The sequence below is a fragment of the Rhynchophorus ferrugineus genome, unplaced genomic scaffold, assembly GCF_030347505.1.
Source record: "Rhynchophorus ferrugineus isolate W39M unplaced genomic scaffold, kcgeb_rfMv2 rfM6, whole genome shotgun sequence".
Lineage (NCBI taxonomy): Eukaryota > Metazoa > Arthropoda > Insecta > Coleoptera > Curculionidae > Rhynchophorus > Rhynchophorus ferrugineus.
The window spans coordinates 42,731,228-42,755,748 of NW_027472585.1; the positions used below are offsets into that span (position 1 = coordinate 42,731,228).

The 24,521-nt window shown below is 31.8% G+C and overlaps 1 protein-coding gene across 1 annotated transcript; it reads right to left on the bottom strand.

Moving 5' to 3' along the window:
- Positions 1 to 841: 841 nt before the first annotated feature.
- Positions 842 to 24,228, bottom strand: LOC143197950 (uncharacterized). Its single transcript, XM_076406820.1, has 9 exons — positions 24,037 to 24,228; positions 22,684 to 22,795; positions 14,716 to 14,958; positions 12,101 to 12,237; positions 10,191 to 10,467; positions 7,382 to 7,516; positions 3,544 to 3,650; positions 1,066 to 1,168; positions 842 to 1,006 (listed from the first exon to the last, which is right to left on the bottom strand). Exons 1-9 carry the CDS (start codon positions 24,085 to 24,087, stop codon positions 993 to 995), a joined length of 1,179 nt encoding a protein of 392 aa, XP_076262935.1. The 5' UTR covers positions 24,088 to 24,228; the 3' UTR covers positions 842 to 992.
- Between the last annotated feature and the right edge of the window lie 293 nt (positions 24,229 to 24,521).

Below are 24,521 nucleotides of genomic sequence, written 5' to 3' on the forward strand. Positions count from 1 at the left end.
CCACACCTTGTCGAAGGCCTGAACTATATCGAGAAAAGCAACCGAGCAATATTTTTTATCATTTAAGTTTTTGTTAATTTGGTTGTTCGGTTGTTCCGTGTTTATTACGGAAACCAAATTGATGGTCTGGAATAATATTTCTCTCTTCTGCGATTATTTTGAGTCTCAATGGATCATGAGTTATGAAATACCACGGGGAGTTAACAGCACTCCTCAATGCTTTGTTCTGAGTAGAACAGGGTATACATTTATCTAACTTTCATTTTTATTACTCCATCCTTATTAACTAGTAGCGAACCTCTGCCTTTATCTCAGCAATTCTTCTTTTCCTAGAATATTTATTGGCGTCAAGTTATTATTAGTTATAACGCATCTTACTATTGGACCTAGCCGATATAAAATGAGACTACAGTAAAAAGACTCCACAGAAAGTGTTGATTGACCAGAACTGACCGGTACCGACTTCAAAGTAAAGTCGGTTCAATTTTTTTGTTGAAAATATTTTATAGTTTAAGAATTTGTAATGAACCATGAAATTTGAATATGAACCCATCATACCTTCAAAACCATTTTCATCAGTATCATATCTTAAGCAAGAATATATTTGTCTGCTATCCCAAATGTCTAATTCCTCAGAAAACTAACAATTTAAATTAGATTTTTTGATATTTTATATTATAAAAAAATCGCGGAAATCTAATCAACAATGTAGAAATGTTTCTACAAAAACTACTACTACAATAAATAATAATATTAAACCAATAATGATTTCTCAATAAATATTTGAATTTGTAATTAGAAAATTCGAATCAGAACCTAAAAAACAAATAAAACAAAATGATGAAATATATAACCTTTCTTTATTAAAACGTATAAAGAATACAATTTTTTTTTGACTTAACTAATAACACATTTATAATCAAGCTGTCAACTTTGTCAATACATACACACATTAAACAATCAACACAGTTTGTATATAACAAACCGATAGTCTATAGCCTTGTACCTGCAAACATAAAAAAGTTAGATAAAAAAATCAAATAATCCCTTTAATCCAAGTATTACTTTCTATAACGTTAACATTTATATGTCTGATACTTTTCGGGTAGCGTTTGTTCGATTCCGGACTTATGTAAGACCAAGGCAGCTGGCTTCTCAGTAACTGTAACTAAAAATTATAAAATTGAGAGTCGATATACACATGAATTGTTATTTTCGATATACTACATACCGGGTGGCGTAAAATTATATCTAGACTAAACCTGAACAAAGTAGACGAAAAGACCATTGTAACAAAGGATCGACATTTTTATTGCTTGTCAAATATTTATGGGTGCGTTAGGAAATTTATTTTGTAACTAAAAATGTTGAGTGCTGATTAAAAATATCTGAACTCCTCTATCCTGAATTCCATCGAAAAATAATGACATATAGTCTATCCAAAGTTATTTTCTATATACGACGTCATCAATATGTTTAATGTATAGCCTTTCGCAATTTGTAAATTCGTTTTAGAATCAGACGATATTTTCCTTTTCATTTCATTCTAGTTAAAAAGAGACGCAATGCTGTCTGATAAGTACGAACGCGTAACCGAACTAACTAACTTCACATTTATCTCCGGATTTGGCGCATGCGCATCTCCTACATAGAACAAACCATAGAAAAGAATAAACCATATTGCCATCCTTTTCTAATGGAGGTACAATCCTTTCGAGTCGATCTGGACAGTCGATGAAGTCAAAACAACAACAAAAAATAGGATATTTAGATTTAGTGTTACATGAATAATTCTATAGTAATAATAATTAAATTTTTGTGTTGTTCTTGGTGGTTTAACATACATTGTTTAAAATATGGAAGAACGAGGGTATATGCAGAATGTAAAGTTATATTTTTAAAAGTTATAAAAATCAAACAGCACCAATTTTATATATAGTGGGAATGTTAGCTGAAATTTACACATCATTTTCAACGACATCGAATAGGTACCAACATGTGCCAAAATTTAATGATAACAAGAACAGAGAAGCAAATGATTCTTGTTGTATTGGAAGTAGTCAAGGCATTAATGAGGCTTGCCCATCAAGAATGATAGTAAAAATTGTAGTAACTGATAACAACTAGGCATTTATTTTAAACATAATACATTTAAGCAATGATTTAATTTGTTTATACCTAAGATGTAGCTAGAATTTGTTGAGAGTGGAATTGGAAGAAGAAATTAGACCGTATTTCGATAAGATATAAGAACAGGGTACAGTGAGTACAGTATATACTATAAAATAATTAAATTTGCTAACAAAAGTAGACCTGGATTAAATAAATAAAATATAAAACTACAATGCATTATTATATAAGAGTATAAGTAAATAATTTTTTTTTTGAAAAAATAATGATGTATTGATTGAGATTTCTTTCAGCTTAAATGTACGATAATCTATTCATTTTAGGCTAGTAAATGTACAATATGTTAATCGAAAGCTCGAGGTAGTAAATTTATTAATGCGGTTTGTGGGTCAAGAATAGTCAAGAATAGCGATCATAGTTGATCATATTTGAAGATTTTAAGTAGAATTTCATATATAGTTGATGCTTTTTCATTTGGTTTTAACTATATTGGCTGCATCTGATCTACACGATTTTGGTCTTTTTTATGGAAGTATTTAATTATATGGTATGGTTATCTTGTTAATTGCTCAAATATGCAAATTAAATTAAATATGGTGTTTTATAAAAATAGAATGGCTGAACATATATTAAATATATTTTTAATATTTCGTTTTATTCAATACTTTTTTAAATAAAATGGGTTATTTTCAAAATTTTACCATTTTTATTTACCTACTTATATATATATATTCGACATTTAATCACCTTAAAAAATTTATATCAAGCTCAATAAGCGCATGTGCCAAATCCGAAGATAGTTGTGGAGTAATGTATCCTCCGAACTAGCCTCCCAAAGTCGTCCAGTTGTCAAACTGAACTATGATTGAAAATTTCGATGCCAAACAGAACAGCTTGCGTCTCTAGTCGGTTACTTTGACCAGGAACGAAATAATGGAGGCCCAGTAACATTCGTTAGAGAGGTAAGCATTTTTACTGTTAAATATTAATTTGTTGCGATTTTTATAAAAAATATTTTAGCGTGTTGCAGCTGCACTACATATTAGTATGAACACAGTCACTAAAATATCTCAAACAATGAAAAATATAATCAAGATCAGCTTGATGTTATGCTCTATCAGAGATTAAATATATGAAATGTATAAAAACAGTGAGTAATTTTTCACTACACACCTTAATACAATTATTTCAAACGAAACTGTTAGTCTTGTAAGTATCAAAGAGGTCTAATGGAACTTCAGAATAGTGCTTTTAAAAGAATAAAATGTTCAGGACTTATTACTTCAATTTATGTGTTTAGATGAGACATGAATATTTCAGAATGGGGCCAATATACCCAATGGCCACTCAAGGCAAGATGATTGAGATGATGTGGAATAATCATATGCTTGTATGTATTTTTAATGTGATTACCTTAATATTTTTTGTCACGGCTGCTTGGATTCGTACTCCATGTTCATTTCCTCTTCTCTGAACATGATCGTTCGTGACTTCTTCTCGAGCATTTATCACATTTGCAGCTGATAACAAAATATGAGTGAATTAGAAATTCGCAACCTAACTTAAATACAATATTGGTTAGTAATAAAACTTCATGCTATTTATTAACACCGTTACAAACATAATGTTAAGAACTAAGGTTCATTATTATAATTTCTTAGTTTGGACACACGAGACAACTTGAATAATGTACCATATAGTACTCTCTCACAAGTCCTATCTATCGGACACATCTTTCCTAGTCCAGATCAGGAAAACACTTTGGCATATCTCAAGGTTCTCCGCTGGCCCCAGCCTTATTTAACTCTTTATTTCAGATCTGCCGAAGAAAGAGCAGCACATTGACGTCACGTTTTACGCTGACGACACTGCTTTCTTCACGGCCTCCAGGCTCGAGGTTACAATTAAAGAAAGTTTACAGAAGCAGGTCCTTCATGCAGTCAAGTGGTTCAAATTCTGGAGGTTGCAAATCAACCCCCTGAAAACCCAGGTCATTATTTTCCATAAGAAGCGTTACGCACTGCGCGTCTCTCAACTTAAGATCGAAACCGCAATAATTCCATGGCTTCTTCCATACTTTTTCCATTCCATCTTCACTTCGACCGACGGTTCGGTTGGCAATCCCAAATCCAGAAAACAATCCAGAAGAAAATGGTTATTTTACAATATGTTAATTCTGTCCGTACGTTCCTCTACGGATCTAATGTCTACTTCAAGTTTGTTACACCCAACTAAGTGAAACGGCTTCAAGTTTTCCAAAATAAGCTCCTCAGGAGAATCTTAAACGCTTCATGGTTTGTCAGAAATAATCAAATTCATAAGGAAACTGAAACTCCAGAAATCAGGCACTTCATATATCAATCCTTCCAGGAAACAACTTCTGAAACCGCGGTTGTCAGCGAGCTGGTTGACACGTTGGGAGCTTAACATGGCGTCACCGCTTCCAGCATGTCGCACCTTTTCCAGGCTAAAACGACCTCATCCGTCGCTGCAGTTATACATACCCCATACACCCATACGACAGTATCCAGTATCCAATAACGGCGACCCGACTAGCGGGTGCCATACCCCCAAATTTAATGCAATAGCAGTAGCGACCCACATAACCCGGTCCAACTCAACGCTTCAAGACAAGTTTCCTCGACCAGGTATGCATTCCACCGCCTGGTTTTAGGCCAGAATAAAAAAAACCATATAGTACTATAACTTAACTAAAAAAATTACAATAGATGTCGTAACTTATGCTATAATTCATCGGATATGAGTGCAATTAATTTCCCGTCAAAATTAATATTTTTATTATACTTAGTCATATTAATTTATGGAGAATTCAGAGGGAATCCCCTTTCTTGGGACTTTCGAATTCGCTCTAGACCTCCATACTAGTAGAACAAAAAAAAATTAAAACCAACAATATAGTTTTGAAAAATGTTTTAAAAACAAATGTTTTCTAAAAAAACGCCATCTTCGTGTGAAATAATTCAAATATGAATATGTTAGTAAATCTATATTAATAAGTTAGTTAATCAAACACCCTATTATTCTATATTATCCTATCCATCCTTAAAGACTGTGACTTGTTTTACTCGATGAAAACTGCGATGATTTGCAACCATCCACATTTATTTCTACTAAACCTTTAGCTATGTGTTTATAAGGATATTAATTTAGTATTAGTTTCAGAAAATATTTTCAATTAAAACTATAGGGTAGACCATAATAAAGAGAAGTTTTAAAAAGACAAGAACAACAGACATATTATACCGTGAGACTCAAAACAATATGGTGATTGGACGACGTTTGAATTAACTCCCCACAATAAACTGTTATTAAACAAGCACATGTTGAAGTTAATGTGGAATTCAGGTCTGTAATTATGGGGTTGTGCAAGGAAATCTAACATCAACATGATCCAAACTTACCGAAACAAAATTCTACGCAGCAATGTTAACATTAAAAATGAAGACGTCCACAAAAATTTAAGGGTACCAAAGGTCAGCGAAAAAATTAAACGATTTACCAAAGAAAAACATCAAAAGAGATTGTGCCAACATAAAAACGTCGAAATACCTTAACTGCTCGACAACAGTGAACCTATCCGAAGATTGAAGAGACAAAAACACTTTGAACTAATAGTTAACCATAGTGAAAATTGTGTGAAATGCACCAGTGGACGTACATTCATTAAAAGCTAATTAAGTTTAGTTGTGAAATCTTAAAACTGTAATAACTGTTATAACATGTGTATATCATTTATTTTCAAATTATATCCTTTAGATCATTAGTAACATTCACTCTATACGTTGTACGCAAGCAATATTAAAATATGAATAAAAATATAATTATAACCAGGGTATAAAGCTCACATAATGGCAAAACATATAAAATGTAACTACAGTCTGTTCAAAACTATTTTGTACATACGTCATTTAAATTTGTGACGTCAAAACGTCGAAATATTGCCGCATCAACTCTGACTTTCCATTCATCTAAATTAAATAATTGATCAAAAATGTTATTAAACAAAATTTATTTTAACATACATCTAAAAACTACAGTTATTTATACAACCACGAAAGGTAATAGGTTAGAGTTATAACCTCTTATCACTATTGCTTTAAAGAAATTTGCATAAGTCTGACAACCAAACGACTTTGACAGGTTCATTCATTTACGTGTTCGAACTAATCAGACAGCATTGTGTCTTTTTTTAACCAGAATAAAATGAGAAGGAAAATATCGTCTGATTCTAAAACGAATTTACAAATTGCGGCAGGCAACACATTAAACATCTTGATGACGTATGCACAAAAAAACTTTTAATAGGCTATAGTTATCTAATATTTTTAATAGGTTATGTTAAAATTGTATATTTTAATATTAGTGTTACTAGTTCCCAATGGATATTAAAAAACATAAAGTGTAAGCATGAACACTTTATGAAAATATGTAAGGAATAGGTACTGAAACTGTTGCAAAAAATATTATCTACATTTGGAATACAGAAAGTATGTAGATGCCATTTGATTGATAACAACTTGCTACTTAAAAAAGATACATTTAGAGTCCATTGGTTGTGTGAAATCATAAACATATCGATACTGTTACTTCAACATTGATATAGCTATATCTGATATCAACTTTCGTTGTGTTTTCAACAGTGCTTGTAATAACTCAGTAAAAAGCTTTTATTTATATTATTTTATGTAATTTAGCATAGAATATAGGTAAATTCGAGCAATAAAATGGTATCTGTTGATAGTTTTCCAATGTTCAATTGCAGTAATGGTTCCAAAATATTGATAGTTGTAAAGCTAAATTTACTTCTCAAAAATAATCAAACTAAATTTTATTGTTATTCATTTTATTAATGCAACTAGTCGATCAAATTATTCACTTCCTTGCAGTCAAGTTAAAGTAGTAACCAGCGATGGATAATACTTTAAAAACAATCAAATTAGTGTTCAAAATCATCAAAGTTAATTCACAGCCTTCACACAACATTTTTAAAAAATTGAACCAAACCAACCAGTTAGGAAAAAATCCGTAACAACAATCAACAGACAGATAATTCAAAAATACCCCGTAAAAAACATAGATTCTTTATTAAATTAAATAGATAACAACACTTAAGAAGTATTAGTAAAAAAACACAAAATCGATATTTTTCAGAAATCCTAACTTGTGTTAGTACTTAGTAGAGCAAACCCATAGTGTTAATTACTAGTACTATCTTTATTCAGTCTAATACTTGAAATTCCTTCCACACTATTACTGGAATCCGGACCGCTAGAATTCATCGTGCTATTGGCATCTATGGCTCCATAAAACTGTTGCCAGTTTCTTATGCGGGCGTCGGTGGAGTTGGGGTCGAGGTCTTCGCCGCCTGAAAAATAAAAGTTATCAATAGTTTGTATCAATTTATAAGCTGGAAAATAACCATTAAAATAATGCTGAACTAAACAAATTTCCGTTTATTCTATTGAATAAATTTCGTTTTGAGAATATATTGTAATTAGATACATTATGTAGATCTTTCTAGAATGTTAGAATATTTCCTGTAGCAGTAGAATTTCTAAGAATTTTGTTTATACACCTAGAGTCCATCCAATAAAACAGCCAATGCACATTATAGATGACGTCGAATATACTGCCAGAAAGATAGAATGATATTTGATCCGTAGGAACACGTAACCGAATCAGCCTATACAATTCGATTTGTGTTGGTACTGGTCGACACTGTTGTCAAATGACTACAAAATTCTTCAAAATATTAGCGATATTATTTAGAGATTACAAACCAGCAAATTTTAAAACAAAACCGACTGTTTTATTTACTAAATCAAGCAAGCTGGAGAAAAATATTTGTGTTGGTGCCTGAACACATTCCTCTTCTGTTTTCTTCCTTCAAAATAAAGCATGGAAGATTCCAGATAATATACCATAATAATAATTATATAGATAATAATAATAAAGAGGACCAATATACCCATTGGTCACTCATGACAAGATGATAATAAAAATAGTGTTAAGACAACCAAAGTTGATGGAAAAAAGCAAACGATGAAATAACAGTTGATTGGGTTTTATTAGCCCTCACATTTTTTAAAAGTTCACTGCAAAATCAAGGAAGACTATTTCAATATGTGTATTTACATGATACATGAATATCTTAAAAGGGGACCAATACACTCATTGGTCACTCATGACAAGATTATAATAAAAATAGTGTTAGGACAACCAAAGTTGATGGAAAAAGGCAAACGATGAAATAACAGTTGATTGGGTTTTATTAGCCCTCACGTTTTTTAAAAGTTCACTGCAAAATCAAGGAAGACTATTTCAATATGTGTATTTACATGATACATGAATATCTTAAAAGGGGACCAATACAATTATTGGTCATTCATGAAAAGATGATAATAAAAAATAGTGTTAAGACAACCAAAGTTGATGGAAAAAGGCAAACGATGAAATAACAGTTGATTGGGTTTTATTAGCCCTCACGTTTTTTAAAAGTTCACTGCAAAATCAAGGAAGACTATTTCAATATGTGTATTTACATGATACATGAATATCTTAAAAGGGGACCAATACAATTATTGGTCATTCATGAAAAGATGATAATAAAAAATAGTGTTAAGACAACCAAAGTTGATGGAAAAAGGCAAACGATGAAATAACAGTTGATTGGGTTTTATTAGCCCTCACATTTTTTAAAGGTTCATTGCAAAATCAAGGAAGACTATTTCAATACGTGTATTTACATGATACATGAATATCTTAAAAGGGGACCAATACACTCATTGGTCACTCATGACAAGATGATAATAAAAATAGTGTTAAGACAACCAAAGTTGATGGAAAAAGGCAAACGATGAAATAACAGTTGATTGGGTTTTATTAGCCCTCACATTTTTTAAAAGTTCATTGCAAAATCAAGGAAGACTATTTCAATACGTGTATTTACATGATACATGAATATCTTAAAAGGGGACCAATACATTCATTGGTCACTCATGACAAGATGATAATAAAAATAGTGTTAAGACAACCAAAGTTGATGGAAAAAGGCAAACGATGGAATAACAGTTGATTGGGTTTTATTAGCCCTAACATTTTTTAAAAGTTCATTGCAAAATCAAGGAAAACTATTTCAATATGTGTATTTACATGATACATGAATATCTCAAAAGGGGACCAATACACCCATTGGTCACTCATGACAAGATGATAATAAAAATAGTGTTAAGACAACCAAAGTTGATGGAAAAAGGCAAACGATGGAATAACAGTTGATTGGGTTTTATTAGCCCTAACATTTTTTTAAAGTTCGTTGCAAAATCAAGGAAGACTATTTCAATATGTGTATTTACATGATACATGAATATCTCTAAAGGGAACCAATATACCCATTGGTTCATGAGTGACCAAGATGATTTGCATTTGCTTAAAATATGTGAGGAGATAAAGAATACTAACTATTTTGCAGATATTGAAATTACTTTACAAGGAAACACTGTACCGAAGGAAATAAGAACTAAGCGTAAAGGGTATATTGCTTGGATATAAAATTGCTAATTAAGTGGATTAAGCCTCCAGGGGATAGCACTATATAAAAGAACGTGACTGGACCTCTAACTCTAAGATGGTATGGAGAAAAAGTCAATATAAATATAATAATACACAACCCTTACCTACAAACTATTATAACTGTATAATTAATTGTAGTTTTAAGTCCTTTGATAATATATGCATTAGATACATTGTAATGTTAAAATAAATTATATTTTATAACAGAATTTTTTAATTTAATAATATATTGTTTACTTTTAAGGGTTTAACTATTTTATTTATATTAGAATTTTGTTGTATGTTAAAACCAAAGTTTCAACCAAAAAACTCAGAGTTGATGCGGCAACATTGCGACGCTTTGACGTCACTAATTTCGATAACGTGAGTTCACTGTTTTATTGAACGCAATATAATGTGCATTGGAAGGACTATACATTATCGAACAATAAAACTTATTAAACGACTTATTTAAGAAAAATACTTGCCTCCACCGAATCGCAGAGTTCGTCTGGTATTCAATTTCTGAGTTCGGGATTTCCAAGTGTTGGTTCTAGCTCGATAATTCAAACTGGGTATGGCCAAGAACAGGACGATTGAAAAGCACACGATATTCGTTAACCAGACAAAGAAAACCCTCGACGTCAGAGTGATAAATATCGAGGATGGAATGGCGGGAATGAAGTTGGAACCGGCCTTGCTGTTGAACACCTCGAAATCCTTGTAATTTGAGACGCCTATAAAGTTCAGCCACGACGAATAGCTCTGAAAATTCAAGAAATTAACTAGTTTTCTTATATATTATTTATTATTTAATTATACATTGTTACTAGTCGTTTCCGTCTAACCTACAATTTGTCTTTATGATAACTTAAATCTAGGTATATAACTAGGAGGACCCATCGGCCCTAACTCAGTCTCTGGTGAAATAATGTTTATACTTGTCACTGCTGAATATTTTATTATATGCACCTCACTACACAACACTACACAAAATCAGATGGTTTGATTCTTTTGAGTCTGTGTCCTGTGCTGGTGATATCCAAAAGCTGTAATAGTTCAATATTCTCATAAGAATGAAGTTTTTCCTCGTGCCCCCTAGCAATTCTCTTAATTTCGTGACTGACTGTGGGTATCTGAAGGTCTCGATGTAGGTAATCAGTCCTATAGTATTTGGGTGCGCCCACAATACTTCTCAGGACTTTTCTGAAATATTTGTATTTTATTTATGTTACTCTTTGCAGACCATCCCCATAATTGAACTCCATATGTCCATGTAGGTTACAGTATTTGCTTATATAATAACAATTCATAATTGTGATACTGATAATTGTGATTTTCTTCCAATTAGCCAATACATTGTCCTATATTTCAATTCCAATTCTTTTCTTTTCTTCTTTATATGCTCTTTCCAGCGAAGTTTTGCATCAAGATTCATTCCGAGATATTTAGCATTGTTGCTATATGGAATGATAGTATTATTTAATGTTATTGGTCCTTGTACGGTCTGTTTATAGGTTAACTGCACATGTACAGATTTACTTTCATTAATTCTCATTTTCCAAGCTTGTGTCCAATTATTTATATTGTCACTTGCCTGTTGTAATTTTCGTGAGGCTTCTTCACTACTGTCTCCGACAGCTATAATCGCAGTATGATCAGTAAATGTAGCCATCGTAATATTCTCCATTTGTGGTATATCACAAGAGTAGAGTAGATAAAACATTGGCCCCAGTACACTTCCTCGTGCTTCTTCTTGTTTGACTCTAAATATTCTGGTTGTAATGTACGATTTTAATAGTTCCGTGTGTAGTTTTGGTAGCATTTTCTGTAGTTTATGAACAAGGCTTTCATGCCAAACCTTATCGAAGGCTTGTGCTCCATCTAAGAATTAGGCTGAGCATACTTTTTTACTTTCGTAGGCCTTTTCAATAACATTTGTTATTCTTTGGACCTGGTCAGATACAATGATGTCTAATACATTCGAACACGTAACCGAGTCAGCCTACAAAAGTGCATTGGTCAAATATCTGCAAAATTCTTCAAAACATTTTGACAATAAGAGATCATAAACAGGCAAACCTTGTTTTGGACGCTTTACTTATTATTACTCTGATTGAAAATACCAAAATTGTTTTTCTTTTCTGTTAAAAAAATACTTTTTCTTAACTTCTTAACTTTTGTGTACGTTCTGCCTGTTTATTTCTGCTTGTTCTATCTTATATTATCTATTTTCTTCTTCATCACTTTCTCTATCTGTCTTTCTCTCTAGTTCATTATCAATTATCAATCCTTTTTATGACCACCATCATTTGTTCACACATGCAAAAACTTAATAAAAAACCGAAAAACTCCTCAATTTTGCATTTAGTTAAATAAAATATGTTGCTAAACTTACTTGTATATAGACCATGTCTAAACCAAAGTGGACAGAAGATACTATATCTAAAAATATCACATAAGCACTAACAAACATCCATGGCCCATAATAAATCATCATAGATATTCTCTTGTTTGTCTTACTAAATGCACCAACTAAAAAAATACAGTGTCACTAGTTATACGTACAATTATGATTACAAAATACAGCTGGTTTCATTCAAGCTTTGAATTTAGTTCTAATCTTTAGAATAGTTGTCATAAACTACCACGGAATAATATGTGTAAACTTAACAAGGTATGTTTATTAACTGTCACCCACTACTAACATTTATTATTTTAAGGTAGACATTATTTACAACTATTCATTGTTTATATATTTATTGGGGCTATGAAGCTATGTTTATAAATACATAATCCCTCCCACTGATAAATAGATTTATAATATTTTTGCAAAATAAAGATAACAGAATTGTCAAAATATTATTTCAACCTTTAATCTCGCGAATTGTAAAATTATATTATATAGTCTATTTAAAGTTTTTCTGTACATACGCCATCAAGATGTTTAATGTATTGCCTGCCGCCATTTGTAAATTCGTTTTAGAATCCGACGATATTTTCCTTCTTATTTTATTCTAGTTAAAAAGAGACACAATGCTGTCCGATTAGTTCGAACATGTAAACGAATGAGCCCGTCAAAATCATCCGGTTGTCAGACGTATACAAAATTCTTGAAAGCAATAGTGATAAGAAGTTATAACTCTAACCTATAAACTATTGTGGCTGTATAATTAACTGTAGGTTTTAGATGTACTATAACGTATAAAATAAATTATATTTCATAACATTTTGGTTCAATTGTTTTATTTAGATTAGAATTTTGTTGTATATTAAAGCCAAACTGAACTAAAAGTCAGAGTTCAAGCGGCAATATTGCGACGTTTTGACGTCACAAATTTATATGACATATGTCCAAAATAACTTTGAACAGCCTATAACTATTAGTTATAATAATTCATAAAAGTATTTATTATAATTAGTAATTATACTATTTTTTAATCGATAATCAAGTTGAACATGCCCAATGTAGTTACTATCAATTATGTAAAATTAACATTTTAATAATCCTGTCAAATACATTTGCATCTGTGTGTTAAAATTGCCATCATAAAATTTTTGCCAATTTTAATTTGTATTGGCAAATATGGGACGCTTGATTTTAATTAGTGTTGGGAACTATCGACTGAAATCGACTATCAACTGTTTAGTAATTGACTACTTTTTACTATCGACTGTTTCAATCGACTGTTTTCAGTCGATATTGCCCGGCCCGACTTATTTTGTTACTATTTACTATCGACTGTTTCAGTCGTGTACATTTAGCTACTATTTTTGGTTCTGCTAGTTTCATTCGACTGATTTTTAACGTTCTGGCTTTGTCGTCCTAGTCGCCACCTTGACAAATATGTACCCAATTTATGCTTACATAGATTGTTTTTATTTACCTTGTTTAAAAAAGGTCTAGTAGTAAAAGGTCTACTATAGTAGTGCGGTCATTTTTAATTATGTCATGAATTAGTTTTTTTTTCTATGATTAGGTGTATGTTAAGTTTTTATTTAGTATTTATGGTTATTATACATCTTTAGTTATTAGGTTTTGTTTAAGTTCTATTGTATTGTCTATATTTATTATAGCATATTATATTTAATTAACATATTAAAATACAATAAAACATTTTTGGGGTGTTATTCCATTTCATAGAAAAATTTCATTCCTTTTTACAGATCTACATAACATTCAAATATAAAAATAACTCTATTTCCTTTAAAATGAAATTATTAATTGCATGTTACTGAATATTATCAGTTGTTATTTTCCTTTTCGTTTTATACACAATTTATACAGGAATGGGTTCGTACATCTTCGTCACGATATCACGAATTGAACAAAACACTATTTTAAGAACTTAGAACATTAGTATTTTCAGTCGCCGGTTTTTTGACTATGGACTGTTTTGCGACTATTAACTTTTTCGACTGTTTTCAGTCGATAGTTCCCAACACTAATACTATACTCTTACTCGTATATTAATTTTCTTGTAAAGTGTTTTTAAATGAGATTATTTTTACTCGATTTTCTTTAATGTTATAAAATATTTCATGACTACTGTCTCGAATACTCACTCATTTTTTATATTTTAAAATCATTATTTCAGTTACTGTCACATATTCCGTTCAAATTTAGAATATTTGCCTTGACAAATCCCAATTAAAGTTTTTCGTTTATCCTTTCTTTTCTCTGGTAGTATAAAACCAATTTTTTAACTGTGAAATATAAGATAAACTTCGAACTTCAATTCAAACTTCCGAATGTGGAAATGGTGGTTAGGAAATATTAATAAGTGACGTCAATATTTCGTAACGGTTCTGATTTTTTGATGGTTTGACTGAATATGCAATTTGAACGCGTAATTTAAAAATAAATCTTATTAGAACGCATCTGTCATATATGACATGATTTATATATGATAAAGAAGAGTGAAGAATCAATATTGATCCAAAAAAACATTTTACATGCATTTTTTTTTTGATTCGTGATATTAGTGTGAAAAAAAACTAAACTATACTGACCTAGCAATAGTATTGTAGTTACTATCCATGCTACATCGCTAACGAAGAACAAAGCCAAATATAAGTCTGTCCTGGAAGCAACACTGGTCTTGCTTGGTAATTCGGCATACTCCAATATAGTTTTTAGGAAATGGTATAAAACTTCCGCAGAAGTTTCATTAGCCGTAGGGAGTACGTCGCCAACAAATGTCCCGTTTAAGAACAAGGCATCATCCTGAAGATTAATCTGACCACAATCACTTCCTAAAAAAAGTAATAAAGAGTTAACGTGTTATAGGGTTATCGGCGCTTCATCTTCACCTTCATCGAGGGATGATGAAGGTCATCTTCTTTCCGTACATACATTTTTGTATATTTTAAAAAGCTTAATAAAAGATGACGTAGGTAATACAGCCTTCCATATCAGCTGCGCCATCTAAACACATTTTCTTAAAAATTAATTGAAGAAAACAAAAAAGAAAAGTGTTAATCATATTTAATTTTCGTGAATTTTCTATTAGTCTAGAAAACAACTGAGATAAAAAAATTTTCTATATATTAACTGCGATACAAAATCATAAACAAATAACAGCGTAAATTTTTTAATGTATATTTAAGTCTCCTTTTTGCCAACGAGGGTTTATCTAGACTGCACCTATAATTTGACGGTCCTCGTCATTAAGCCTAGCGACTGCCCAGTGACCAACTTAGAGACCATCCCTGAAGACATCCGGTCTTACCCAGCCTGGTTACTGGCGTGACTGGGATAATCTTCCTTGTCGGTTTTTGCACCGTTGCCTATAATAATATAATAACCTGTAGGAGGATCGTCCTGTCGCCTTGACCACCGCGCCAATAAAGCCGACTAGCGGTAAATTTGAATTGCTGGTTCCTGTCAAGAAACTGCAGGAATCCATGTAGGAGTCACTCAATTGAATAATATTACAGAGAAAAAGATGATAGTAATGATGAAAATTCAATTAATACGCAAAATAATTTTGATATGGACATTAGATATGCTAGTAATTTGTTACAGTGATACTAGTTTAAGAAACTGTTGTTAGTTTCAAAACAATGTACCGTATCACAAGTCCATAAAGACGATAGAAAAATTAAATTAATTAATCTTCGAACTGCTTTGATACCCATCACACAGTCCAGATCTAGCCCCTAGTGACTATTGGTAGCTTGCAGAGCTTAAATTTCTGCCCAGTTTGATTCAAATAGCCCAACGCATATTACTTCCTCTACTCAACTATTTCATGTCATGTGTTGAACTGCTATACCCCTAGTACTGTCAGAAAAGTGCTTTAAGTTAATAGCATTTGTAAGTTACGTCTAAACTGCCTAGTATTTGGAAAGTGGTCCAAGTTGTTGTAATTCTCTAACCAGTGAAAAAGCGAGTTTCCTACTATCATCATATAAGCATATTAAATGTGATATCCAAGGTTTTTGAGAAACTATAAATTAACAAACTAATCATAGAAGAAATATCATTTCCAAAGTATCAATTTCGTTTTCGTAACAAACACGAAACAATGCCTTATTGTTTTCATCGAATACTTGTGAGCCCCCATCGGGCAGATTGTGGAATGCTAAGATAATAATAACAAGGAAATTAACTTAAAATAAAAAATATGTGCTAAAGTTTTAGTGCACCAGTATTTCTGTTCATGCTGAAAATTCACAACAACGTTGGATTGTATATTTGCCAAGTCAGTAATAAAGGGGAAATCTTCATACACATACTGTATTCACCAGACTTTGTTTCTTACGATTGTCATAAAGATAAGATAAGATAGTCGAAACTAAGTTGGCTGTAGAGTAACATCAAAAATGTGTCGTTTTCACCACACGAAATACAAATACCACCTGACCAATGTCGGACAATACGTCCGAATACAATATTTCTTACTGTATAAAGTTGAAAAAGTCCTTCAAAATCAATTCGCTAATTAATTATTTTTGTAATTCGGAAAAATATATCTTACACATCACCTTAGCCCGAATTATCTTGATAAGGCATTCGCATAATCATAACAACAGTCCATTGGTAACTAATATGATTCTATCGAGACGTACTAATTTCGTGTAACTTATCATGATAATGATTTTAAAAAAATTCCCATTAATTTTACGAAGCATTATAACGTAGATTAACCGTAATAATTAACAGGTAAAAAGCCCGGTAAGATATATTGCACGCCTGTTCGCATAAGAATTACCGAAAACTAACTGATATAGGGGAGAATGGAGTAATAGGAGCTAGTGGATAATGGGAACCGCCACAATTTACACGGACACGAGCGTACAAATCGGCCGACATTGACACAAACGGCTTTGAGACCTTTTAATTATATCCAATGTTGCCAACTTGTGCGGTATTTCCCAAACTGCGGAGAATTTCATGTTGATTGACGGTTATAATCATAAAAACAGTCCATTGGTGACTACTATCATTCTATCGAGACGTACTAATTTCGTGAAACTTATCATGGAAATGTAATGATTAAAAATTGTTTCCGATTAATATTACGAAGCATTATAACGTAGATTAACCGTAATAATTAACAGGTAAAAAGCCCGGTAAGATATATTACATGCCTGTTCGTATAAGAATTACCGAAAACTAACTGATATAGGGGGAAATGGAGTAATAGGAGCTAGTGGATAATGGGAACCGCCACATTTTACACGAACACGAGCGTACAAATCGCCCAACATTGACACAAGCGGCTTTGAGACCTTTTAATTATATCCAACGTTGCCAACTTGTGCGATATTTGTCAAACTGTGGAGAATTTCATTTTGATTGACGGTTATAATCATAAAAACAGTCCATTGGTGACTACTATCATTCTATCGAGACGTACTAATTTGGTGTAACTTATCATGGAAATGTAATGATTAAAAATTGTTTCCGATTAATATTACGAAGCATTATAACGTAGATTAACCGTAATAATTAACATGTAAAAAGCCTGGTAAGATATATTACACGCCTGTTCGCATAAGAATTACCGAAAACTAACTAATATAGGGGAGAATGGAGTAATAGGAGCTAGTAGATAACGGGAACCACCACAATTTATACGGACACGAGCATACAAATCGCCCGACACTGACACAAGCGGCTTTGAGACCTTTTAATTATATCCAATGTTGCCTACTTGTGCGATATTTGTCAAACTGCGGAGAATTTCATGTTGATTGACGGTTATAATCATAAAAACAGTCCATTGGTGAATACTATCATTCTATCGAGACGTACTAATTTCGTGTAACTTATCATGGAAATGTAATGATTAAAAATTGTTTCCGATTAATATTACGAAGCATTATAACGTAGATTAACCGTAAAAATTAACAGGTAAAAAGCCCGGTAAGATATATTACACGCCTGTTCGCATAAGAATTACCGAAAACTAACTAATATAGGGGAGAATGGAGTAATAGGAGCTAGTGGATAACGGGAACCACCACAATTTACACGGACACGAGCGTACAAATCGCCCGACATTTACACAAGCGGCTTTGAGACCTTTTAATTATATCCAACGTTGCCAAATTGTGCGGTATCATCTGACCGTAAATACAATATCGATAGTACTTATGGATATCAAACATCCTTATTTTACTTAAGCTTAGACGAAATACATATTGGATTAAAAAATGAAAAAGGATGAAAATGTACCATTTCTATAAAATATGCTAAGAAGTTGCATTGACGTCAGATATTACCAAGCGACTTGATTTCAGCGATTCTCTATTTTCTTTATATCCACTGTAAATTCATCGATAATTCAAGACAAGTCAAATCACAGGTGCCAATATTAAAACTATGTCCAGTACCTCACAAATCTTTGACGGTACAAAAATAGCATGATATACTATACTGGATTTTAATTTCATGAAAATAACAGTGATGATGAACGCTACTGGGATAAATTGCTTCGCGTTAAAAATGCGAAATGGTATCCTTAAATATTTTTTTATATTTTAACGCCTCCTATTTACCAACGAGGGTTTCTCTGGACTGGATCTACTGTTTAACGTGGGCTCCGAACCACGGCCCTCGGCATTAAGCTTTCTGACTGACGAGTGACTAACTTAGAAATCTTCCCAGAAGACATCCGGTCTTACCCGGCCTGGTTACAGGCGTGACTGGGATCATTTTCCTTGTCAGATTTTGCACTATTGCCTAGGACAATGACAAATATTAAACAAACAGAAACATATATTTACGGGCATGCCCCAGCAGGATTCGAAACCCGTAGTTATCGCAACACTAGGAGGACCGTCCTCTCGCCTTCACCACTGCGCCAACCAAGCCGGTTTATTATTACTATTATATTATGTAAATGGAGGTTTTTGATTATCATTCTCCAACGTACTTGATTTGAACTAAATATGTGTTTCAGTTTTCAATTTTTTTTAGTAAATACTAAAAAAATAATAACAGGTAAATTGAAAAGTCCCCGGACTGACACATAGATGGCGCTACTAGAATTAAATCCATATGTTTTTTAGTTAGCCCTAACCCTCAAAAGATGCGTGTATAAATTTGACAGCTGTCGGATCATTAGTTCGTGAATTATAGCATTTTGAGTGAAACGACTTTTGTTATTGTGAAAAATGGATAAAAGGGAATTTCGCGTGTTGATAAAATATTGTTTTTTGAAGCGAAAAAATACAGTTGAAGCAAAAACTTGGCTTGATGCCGAGTTTCCGGACACTTCCCCATGAAAATCAACCATCAAAGATTGGTATGCTAAGTTTAGACGTGGTGAAATGAGCATCGAAGACGGTGAACGCAGTGGACGCCCAAAAGAGGTTGTTACCCACGAAAGCATTTAAAAAATTCACAAAATGATTTTGAATGACCGTAAATTGAAATTGAATTAAATATCAGGCACTTTAAAGATATCAACTGAACGTGTACATTATATCATTCACGAATATTTGGGTATGAGAAAGCTCTGTGCAAAGTGGGTGCCGCGCGGGCTCACTTTTGAACAAAAACAACGACGAGTTGATGATTCGGAGCAGTGTTTGAAGATGATCAAGCGTAATAAACCCGAGTTTTTGCGTCGATATATGACAATGAATGAAACGTGGCTCCATCATTTCACTCCGAAGTCCAATCGACAGTCATCCGAGTGGACTGAACACGAAAATCCTGCACACGAAAGCTCCAAATCGTGGGAAAACCCTACAGTGGGCTGGCAAGGTTATGGCGTCTGTATTTTAGGATGCGCATGGAATAATTTTCATTGACGACCTTGAAAAAGAAAGACCATCAACAACGACTATTACATAGCGTTAATGGGCCGTTTGAAGGGCGAAATCGCCGAAAAACGGCCGCGTTAGGAGAAAAAGAAAGTGCTGCTTCACCAGGACAATGCACCGTGTCACAAGTCAGTGAAAACGATGGCAAAAATCCATATTGGACTGTTCTCAGATCTCAAAAGAAGGCTCGCTGAGAAGAAATTTTCATCGAATGAAGAGGTGATCGAGGAAACTGAAGCCTATATTTTGCTATAATCAGTATATGACTCTTGAAGGGAATTAATATAATTAACAGAATAAAAAACTTTTCAATTAACCTGTTACATGGCTCCAATTTCACCAATCTCCCCTACTATTAACTTATGTTGTTTTTGAATTAGCAAAAATAAGATAACAAAGTCTGATAAAAATACGTTGTAATTCTTGCAAAGTGTTTTGTATCTTATGGTGAAGTATAAAGTAAATATGTTTAAATATCGAAAGCTATTATTATCTTCCAGTTGTTTATATAAAAAAACTAAGTATTTCAGCTGTAATTTAAATCAAATTCTAATATTATCAAAAAAATTGGAGTATAGTTACTAAGTAAAAATTATTTATTTGAAAATTACTATTTTTTAATTATTTTATTTATAGGTGTTGACTGGTATTCTGATCATTTTTTCACTTTAAAAGGGCATTTATTGAGAAAAATGTGTACAATATGTATTAATCAAAATATTTTCCATTATTTTCTCTCATATTTCTGGCAACATGGCGATACCGCGTCGAAAGACGAAGTAGTGGCTATATCTGGAGATTCATAACCGGTGTTCGGTAAACTTCGGTAGTTTACATCTGGTTTTGCGACGTTGCCATTTACAAGCAATCGAGAGGTAGAATTCAATGAACTACGGCAGCCATTTTGGATTTAACCCTGGTATTGGTAAGCGTCCTGTTTAATTAATTTTATAATTAAGAATTTTGTTATTTATAGTTTATTTGTTCTTTTACTGATATATTGATTATAAATGGTAGGTAGTAAAGGGTAAATCATCAATTTGTGAATATTGTCAAAAAATATATCATAACGCTTTTAATTTAAACAGACATATTAGGAATTTCCATCCAATTTTACCAATTGAATGAGTAAAAGTGCAGATAAATGTGACTTGATGTCCTTTATATGAATATATCTCAACTCACTTATCATATCGTCATTCCATAGCATTACATTTGAAGAAGAAACATTGAAGTTCAGCTAGCTTGAAGATTATTAAGGTTGTGGGTTCCTATTTTGTTGAAAATATTAACACTTCTAAATTTGAGCGTAAGAGCTCAGAAATTCATTTGAACTTCGAATGGTGATAGTTATTAAATTCAGATATTTATATATTTATATTACTAGAGCTAAACTAGCTGCTAAATTTCCAATTGATGTTATATTGGATTAAACCCGAGCTAATTTAGCCAGTGACAATTTTAAAAGATTGGATTTATTGACCCATAAAAGTTTATATAGTATTTAGCAAGCAAACCAATTGAATTCCACAATTACAAAACATACAAATGAAGCTACAAGTGTTAAGGCATGGCTAAATGAGGTTAAGAAATCTGAATGTATATTGTTATATAAGTTACAATCTTCGTTTCTGGGTAGTTGATAAATAATTACATGTTTTATTTTCTCTTTATTCTATTCAAAATTACTTTAAAATAAAAGATGTTTATAAAAGGGTCTTCATTTACATTTTTATATAATATATCATGAAAAATGTACCAAAAAAATGTAACTTGAGTCTCAACAGAAAAATTACGTTAATTTGTGAATTCAAGATAATTTATTCTATTTATATTATATTCTTCAAATGTAGGTATAATCTGCAAGAACTGGCAACGTTGCAAATTTAAATCCTTGTGCGCGCGAATGATTTTCCAGAATTACACTCTTGTAAAAGACGATGTTACTTTGGCAACTATGAAATCTTTTCGCTCTTTTTCAACCTTTCGTGGCTTTATGCTCGTAATATATTCTTCAAATGTAGGTATAATCTGCAAGAACTGGCAACGTTGCAGATTTAAATCCTTGTGCGTATGCCATGATTTTCCAGAATTAGACTATTGTGAAAGATGTTGCATTGGTACTATGAAATTTTTTCGCTCTTCTTCAAGCTTTCATGGCTTTTTGCTCGTAAAATTGTCGTAATAGATCCATTTTTCTTTATTAGTCACAATACGGCACAAAAAACTCTGCTAGGCAAGTAATGAAACAGCAATCAATTCATATAGGAGTCCTTTGACCTTCTTTTGGGTACTTCCCATCGCATACAGCAACGAAACAGCAGATTCATCAACTCCCCGATTGTCTGAAAGTTTTTTGAGAGTTTATGCTGGATTTTCGTACAGTAATTCTTGCAATTAATTGTCTTCAAACTTTTTCACCCTTCAAGTCCTTTGTCATCGACATCAAAATGATACGTCGAAAATATAAATTTTAACCTTCGAAAACCAGCGTTTGCAGTGAATAACTCAACAATACTAGAGAAACATCAAAATCATAGTTTATCAGTCATTGTTTAACTGTTCTTTACATTGACTCTTGTTCATTCATATTTTTACCTATAGTTATCGCTGATATACACTTCACATGTTTCTTCACAAGTTCTTTCAGACCCAAATCTACATCGTATGAATCTACATTATGTAAATAATTATACTTACTGTAGAAATATGTTAGGTAAATAAAAACCACATCGAAATATGACGGTTTTGCATAACATACAGTCCAAAAATATGCGTATATTATCCATGTTACGTGACATAGTATTTGTATCTGAAAACGAAAAGAAAATAATAAATAATATGAAGAAAAATTCGGTTCATCTACAATATATGTATATATGAACATTTCGGCAGTTACTTGTTTGCAATACAAAGAAAAAACATCAGGTCAAATTATAACAATGACAGCCACAGAAGCGGTAAATAATGTGACAATAATTCTAAAAAATAAAGAACGTCGTTTCGTAAACAAATAAAACATTACACAATAATCTCATCCTTGACAGATAGATGACACCACCTGCTAACCTTCCTAAAACCAACTGACAGCTGTCAAAAATGTATTAATTATAGTTTAGAAGTTACAATGGTTTTACTGAAAAAACTTTTATTTTTTAAATAATTCGAATTCCTCTGTAACCCACACTATAATCCAAATCTAGTCCGCAGTGACTATTAAATTGTTTTATTAATTAGGCCCAGGACATACCGAGTGATACCTTAACTGTTGTCAAAATTTTCAAATATTTTGACAACCCCTTTAAGCGGGCTTTTCAAATAATAGCAATAAATAGGGGTGATATACGTCTTTAAATATTGTTTTAAGAATTATAAATTATACCTATAGATAACATTTAAAGTATAACAAAATATATAACCACTCAGGAATATTAACTAACAGTTATTACATTTTTATATGTATATTTTCTAATTTTAAGTCGTATTCAATGATATTCTTGTAATTTTTCAGTTAGTATATAATTCTTAGTATATAATTCTTAATTAACTAGAATTGTCGGTTTATCCTAATCATATCTTTCTTATGTTTTATGGATGTTAGAGATGTTAGGACTCATGTCAATGTAATCGATGGCATCATTCTTATGCAAAATTATCTTTACATAACGTAAGTAAAATATAAATAATCTATAATATATATATATATATATATACAAATTTGAAAGCAGCTGTTAAATTTTAAGTAAGGCCAATAGAATCAAAAGCAAACAGTTAAACAGAAATATTAAATAATGTTTAAATATATGTAATCAATTAACTCGATATAAAATCAAATTATATTTTAATTTTATTTAAAATAAAAATTAAACAACTTAGTCCTTGTATATGTATATAAAAAAGCGCATTACAACACTGTACCATGTAATTACTTTAGCACCCAAAACATTAGTTATTTTCATCCCTTTATTTGTCCATAATCCAAAAAGTCACATCATTATTACGAAATACGACCTGTATAAAAATAAAAGTTATAAAATGTTTCAGAACACTTACCATAGTCCATAATGCTATCCCAAATATTGTTAATTGAACTTTGGTAAACATATGTAATACCTAGTACTCGAAAATTAATCACTATAAATACCTTTACTTATTTATTTTTAGTTTAAAAATTATAACTGAAATAAATATGTGTATTTATTAAACTGGTACCCTACACAGTACGCTAATTTCCAACACATCATGAATCGCACTAAAATATCAACACAAATGGTTTTTGGATTAGATCTATTTTTTGTGCGATAAAAATGATAATAAATAACCCGATAAAGTACAGGACTGATGCGAATATTTTTTTGTTATATTTTTGAGAGTGTAAATATGAAACTGTTTTAATTTAATCTGCAAATTTTAATTTTTGTGAGAGATGTTTGTTGACATGTTTAATTCATTTTTAGAGTCTAGTGAAAAAATATTCAAAAAAATTATAATTTTAAGCCTGCGCGTATGTAATATGTATATTTTAACAATGACTGAAA